The 6,543-nt window shown below is 35.1% G+C and overlaps 1 protein-coding gene across 1 annotated transcript; it reads right to left on the minus strand.

Moving 5' to 3' along the window:
• Positions 1-1,398: 1,398 nt before the first annotated feature.
• Positions 1,399-5,431, minus strand: LOC105784184 (probable amino acid permease 7). The gene is made up of 7 exons (XM_012609988.2): positions 5,224-5,431; positions 4,874-5,110; positions 3,649-3,742; positions 3,094-3,308; positions 2,860-2,993; positions 2,402-2,629; positions 1,399-2,129 (listed from the first exon to the last, which is right to left on the minus strand). The coding sequence occupies exons 1-7, from the start codon at positions 5,294-5,296 to the stop codon at positions 1,728-1,730; spliced, it is 1,383 nt and encodes a 460-aa protein (XP_012465442.1). The 5' UTR covers positions 5,297-5,431; the 3' UTR covers positions 1,399-1,727.
• Positions 5,432-6,543: the final 1,112 nt, after the last annotated feature.

Raw genomic sequence — 6,543 nt, forward strand, 5'->3', positions numbered from 1 at the left:
TGTGATACTTTATTTCTTTGAAATAAGAATGTTTTTAATTCATTCAAGTTAAATTATTTTTTTAAATCTTTTCAAATTTTTGACGCCAAGGCATTAAACAATCAATTCGGTACCGATTTTGGGCGTTACGAGGGTGCTAACCCTTCCTCGTGCGTAACTGACTCCCGAACTCGTTTTCTCAAATTTCGTAGACCAAAATAATTTTTAAGGTGAGCCGATCACACCTCAATAAAGGATTGGTGGTGACTCTAGTTTTTTATTTTTAAAGTCGACAACTAAATTTTTGTTTTCAAAAAAATGGTTTCGACAATACAATTTTTTTTAAAAAATACATGGGTTCCGGCCATTGATAGGCTAAAACCCAAAAAATTATTTTTTTAAAGTCTGATACAATTATCAGGCAATCATGGGTGCAAAATATGAGTGAGTTCCGGCCATTGACTGGCCACAACCCAAATTTACTATTTATTTTAGGTTATTTTAGTTATTGTTTTTAAACCTGAATTATTTTTATAAATATAATATTTTTTGGGGCTATTTAGGTAAAATAGCCTTGGTTGTGAAATGCTTATTGTAGATATAGGTGAAGCCCAAGGCTATAGGAGGAAAAACAGTGAGAACCCAAACTTGACATTTCCTCTGCGATGTGTTGTGTCCTGTGCTGTCTGAAGTGTGCAGTGTGTGTAAAGTCTCGAGGCGAGTGCTTGATATGTTCGAATCCAATGCAAAATTCCCTTCCTTTTTACACTTTTGGTGCTTTCGTTCTTTTTTATTTATTGCCGTTATTAAATAGAAGAGGGTTCCTAGGCCTAGTATGGAGGTCAACTAATGCCAATTTGCTATCGTAGCCCCCCAACCCCATCCCTATGCCCCTGCTACCACATGTTTTAATATTCCATATTAGCATCCAAAAATATCAATCTTCATCAAATATTTGTCGGTTTGACTTTATCAATACCTTAAACTAGACTGATTTTTTCATAAATTGCGGGAAAATAGTATGAAGCCACTCCACAATGTATATATTCCAACTCTTTTCTTTTTATATAGTTTAATTCATGTAAAAATTGGGAGTGCCGATTGAGTTTTAACTCGATTTGTATCAACATTGTTGTCAGTGTAGGAAGTTGTGAGTTCGAATACGCTGAAATGCATTATTTTCTAATTTAAGAATCGGAGAGGGACAATAGATAGCGAACCTGTAAGGAAATGATTTTTGCTATTTAAATAATATGTAGAAAAAGAAATGAATAGTTGCTAAAAAAATGTATTCATTTTCCTTATTTTCTTTGGGCTCCCAACCCATTGGATTCAGAAAAGCCCAAAGTTTCTAATTTGAAACAATAAGAAGATTAGAACTTGGAGGAAATTCAGCAAGGATCAAATAGGCTTAATCACTAGGAGAAGGTTTAATGATACATAAATATAGGAACATGACTCGAATACATAAATACATGAATTTACACACAAACCTTGCTGATAAATCATTCAAAAATTACCCACATTCCAAATGCTCAAGCACACACACCATTGAATTCGCTCAAGGAGATGATTATTTGATTCCAACACTACAATCCCAATACCATGTTTCCTAATCTCCTGAAAAAGTACAAAGGCTTATTGTAATTTCCAACTAAATGTAAATCTAACTTCATACATTTCTATACAAGTACAATCCTAATGTTTCTTTCTCTTCCCCATGATTGTCTAGAATCAATGGAGTTGCTTTATTTTAATCTTGCAGTTATGAGCCCTTCAATCGACCCGACCAGGGCGAACAATGTCAGTGGAAGGCACACAAGGCTGAAACTTTGGAGCATGACCCACTTTAGTGACCAGGCTTCAACGTTTCTCTGCTTGAAGTACATCTGCACTGGAAAGTATATTGATAGGGGCCAGAAGTAGATGCCTCCTAATACTCCCAAAACTTGGTTGAAATATGGGAATAACATGGCAATTATTGTTGTCGAAGCTACGAAAATGGTGCGGAAGCATAATCTAAGAACGTTTAATTTAAAAGCTGGCAAAAGTGGGAGTTTCAACTTGAAATCCTTGTGTATGATTCCACTGTCCGGAAATTTCACTGAGACCCATTTCTCAACGTTTGCAAATAGTGGCTGGCTGTAAACCTGCCAAATGCAAGGCATTAACACAAAGGTTAACACCAACATTATTCAAACTCTAGTGTGAGAGTTGGATACGAGTACATGTCTATGAATTTGAATGATTCTTAAAGGGCTATATTCTCGTATCTATGCCATGATATATGTTGGACACGAGTACTTCTAAGTAGCAAAGGCCTGAAACCATATGATTATCATTTTAACAACTGAAAAGTTCCTAAGAACGATAACATATAGCTGAACCAGAAAATGTTAATCAAACATAATGTTATTAGTACCTGATATCCTCCAACTAGATGAAGAACAATGCACATATTAGCAAAGTCGATGAGCCAATATGGTTCGTAAAATCCAAAACCAGTCAAGAGATTCCCTGGTGTCTTATCTCCAAAGGCTGCATATCCAAGTGCTCCACAACAGAGATAGAAGAAGGTTGTGGCAGAAATTGATATTATTGAAGCTGTCTTCATGGTGTCCTTCTCAGAAGGAGGTGACTTTAAAGTATCCTTCAAGTTTTAAAATTGTAATCACCATTAGTTCAGCATATCACCAAGACTTAAAACTGTCATTCAACTATGTTACTGAGACTCATGTGAGAATGTCAAACACGGGCATGATGAATTTTTTCCAAGTTTTTTCATATTATCCCATACTCATTTTCAGATATATGTTTGACAAGGATATTTTAAGAAGAATGAAGAAATAACAATATGAACTCATCTTTAATGGTGTCAACCTGTATCTCAATAAGAATTAGGGAGTAGGGATAGGCGAATGCTATGTCTCCAAGTGCTTGAGAAACCAGCCAAACTTTCTCACCAGTAGTAGATGTTGAGATTCCTCGAATGGAACCCTTAATATAACCATTTCCTGCAATTTTAGAACAGAAACATCAGTAAGATCTTAGTCAAGTTCTTTCAGATATTCTACAATGAGAAATCTATAAAAATCTATAGGTTCATCATTTTACCTACTACTTTAGCAATGCCAAGTCCAAGACCAACGATAGAATAAGCAAAGGACATGAATGCAGCAACCACCGATAGCCATTGTATGTTGTGAAAATTATTTATCTGAGAGAGTATTAATTGAACAACTCCAAAAGCTAGCATATACTGAGCATCTCCAAAATAACATTCAGCATTATGCCCTTCATTGTGGTAACAGTTGGATTTTTGAATTGCTCTGCATTCACAAGTAAAATAGGCATTGGCAACCAAAACCATACCTCTAAAAAGAGGAAAATCAATAGCAACAACCTATGTTACTCGGACTGGGGTGCGAGTGTTGGTCTGCCACAGGTATGTTCAATTCTTTTCAAGTTTTTTCATATATTTGGAAGGTCCTTGAAGGGTCATACTCATACTCATGTCTATACATGCATCTGATATGGGGGTTGAGCATAGATACTTCAAGAAAATGAAGAGTCGGAGTAACATAAGCAGCAACGGCAGCATCTTTTGGTGAACTAGCCATAGTAAATTACGATCAAGCAGTTGGAGTAAAAGGAACCTTAACAACACACCTCAGGCTAATAGCAGATGTTATTGTATATGCTATTCCCATACCATACAAGCCTACTTGAACAAAAAGGCCGCAAACCCTTGCATTGGTTTTCCCTGAAAATCCATGATAAGCAATCAAAATTGATGACTAACAGGCATGTATAAACATATATTGTTGTAATTAACAGCTGGTGAACAAACAGTGAAGTGTGGTTTTAGTAGGAATTTGCTTTCAATATAAAGACTGGCCTCTTTTATTCAATGGCATTGCTCTGGTGCATGATTTAGATTGAAAATTACTTGGTTTTTCAATCTCCTTTTATCCAAGAGAATATGCCAACTGTTGGCTTTTTATGTAGGCTGATTAGATCTGATTTTAAAGTTGAAATAGTTTAGAAATTCTTGGAGATTCATGAATCCCTGATGCATACAAGTGGAAACTCAGGAAAAGACTTGCGTGAAAATATGAAATTTAGTGATGTAAGTGGACACCTATGCATTATATGATCAATCCAGAGATTCAATGGTCAAAAGGCCCATACATAATCATCATCATTAGGATGAAACATTCATGATTATCATCACGACCTTAATCAATGAATTTCCCCTCACTCGAAGCCGAGTTTGTCTAACTTAGCAAGGCATGACAAAATCTAATTCCTTTGTGGGCTTCCTACATGGATGGATTTGACTTTAATAGTGATTAAAGAAAATGGTTTTAATATTTAATTTAGTATCTAATGTTTTAGTTTATTTTGATAATCGAGTTTTTTTTAATTTGATATTTAAATAATTTTTTTCTCAGATTTTGATTTTAATGTTCAATTTGGTCCATATACTTTATTTGTGTCTCAATTAAGTATGTATGTTTTGTTATTAAAGCATATGAGTCAATCAGTAATTGGATCACATGATGAACTCAAGTAGAGAAAAAAAAAGCAGAAAATTGAACATTGAAATGAACAAAGATATTAGCGAAAGAAATTGTTGCAGAGCTGCAGAACTATGAAGATGAAAAGTCTACCGTCTTTTCTTTGTAGGTTCAGTGATTGAATCTACCATTCCACATGGACCTATCTTTTCTCAACTACCTTCAAAACTCTAGTATACGTGTTTTTTTTTTCAGAGTTCCTCCAATAGAAACTCTGAAATCTACCGACGATATAATGATTAAGAATATGTTTTGATGAAGTTTCAAAGATGGAGTCGGTAAAAAAAAGATGATAAACTGTTTAAAAATCTCACCTAAATTCATGTTAACAGCATCGATGTAGGATCGATTTCTGACGGGTCCAACTTCAGGATCAGGCGTTTTATAACAGTTGCAGAGAAGATACGTGGAAATCAAAGTTACGGACGCGAAGAGCACCATAGCCAAAGGTCCGGCAATCCACCCCAACTGAGCCATGCTCCACGCCAGAGATAGCACCCCGGCGCCTATGACCCCCGTTATTATATGCGCCACCGCCGTCCATACATTCCCTTCATCCAACCATCAATAAAAAATCCAAATGATCAAATTTCACTTGATACACAAAAACAGGATGTGTTTGGAAATAAAATCATTAAGACTGAAACAAAGGGAACACAGTTACCAGTTCTATGGAGATGATTATGATGCTTGTTGTTCAACAATGGGGTTTGATTACTAGAATGAGCTTCTTCCATGGCCTTTTCAGTTTAGCATTTAAGTCTAATTTTGGTTTAAATTTATAGAAGAAGATTGCGTACAAAGATGCAACTTCGAATTTGAATTAAAATTAAATGGGAAAAACGATGTGTAGTACTTTCGTGTTGCATGATCAAACTACTGGAATTTTACTGAATCTTCTTTTCTTTTAATTACAACTATTTGCTTATGTAGTAAAATGAGTCAGCAAATTTTTTATAATTTTGTAATCCCCAACTCCAAATTTTGAATATTGAATTTTAACTTGAAACCTTTAAATTTTGAATTTGGGAATCCGAATCTTGAATTTGAAGTTAAAGAATGGGGATTTAAGGGTAAAAATTACAAAAAAATTTATTAAAATATCATTAATTAATTAAAAATTATGGTAGAAAAACTTCGTAAAATAATTTCTCATAATAAGACATGGAACACTCGCACTGAAAAGTAATACTTAGCACGCACGCTCATTGAAATAACAAATCTCACTGTTGTAAAAATAAATTATATATTTTAAACGACTTTATTTTATTTAAGTAGCACTATATGAAACAATTATCTTTTAAATATATATTAAAAATAGAAATAAGGCTAAACTATAAAAATAATTATTTTCGTTTGCTTCATATTATATTTTAGTTATTTTTGTTTGAAGTATTACGTTTTAGTCACTTACGATATCGTTTTGTTATGAAGTGGTCACTCTACCGTTAAGCTCCCCTTATCTCCCTAACGGTGGTCCTACGTGACAGTCCAAATGAGTTTCCCTGGCGAATCTTATTTCCCTGGCGTTGTAGCGGAGCAGATTGAAACCACGACGGCGAATCTTATCTTCTTGGCGTTAAGGCTTGGATTAGCTGAAGTGGAGCGGATTGAAGCTGTAGACAGCGAATTCTATCTCTTTGGCATTACAGTGGAGCAGATTGAAACCACGACGGTGAATCTTACTCCCCTGGCGGTGTAGTGGAACAGATTGAAGCTACAACGGTGAATTTTGTTTTCCCAACATTGCAATTTAAAAGACTGAAGATGGCGAATCTTATCTCCCTGAAGTTGCAGTGGAGCAGATTAAAGCCAATAATTCTATCTCCCTAAAGTCGTAGTGGAGCGGATTAAAATAACAGATCTTATCTCTCTGAAGTTGTAGAGAGCAGATCGCATCTAGTCTTATCTCCCTGAAGTTGCAATGGAGCAGACTAAGTAAGCAAGCCTTATCCTCCTGAATTTGTAGTGAGGCAGACTGAAG

Source organism: Gossypium raimondii, chromosome 13 (assembly GCF_025698545.1).
Source record: "Gossypium raimondii isolate GPD5lz chromosome 13, ASM2569854v1, whole genome shotgun sequence".
NCBI lineage: Eukaryota > Viridiplantae > Streptophyta > Magnoliopsida > Malvales > Malvaceae > Gossypium > Gossypium raimondii.

Bases quoted from the DNA above. Each gene is read 5' to 3' on its own strand.
- LOC105784184 (XM_012609988.2), bottom strand. From the start codon at position 5,296: ATGGAAGAAGCTCATTCTAGTAATCAAACCCCATTGTTGAACAACAAG. The intron at 3,309-3,648 runs GTGTGTTGTTAA...TTGTGAATGCAG, and splicing joins ACATCTGCTATTAGCCTGAG to AGCAATTCAAAAATCCAACT. The intron at 2,630-2,859 runs GTTGACACCATT...TAAAACTTGAAG, and splicing joins TAATTCTTATTGAGATACAG to GATACTTTAAAGTCACCTCC.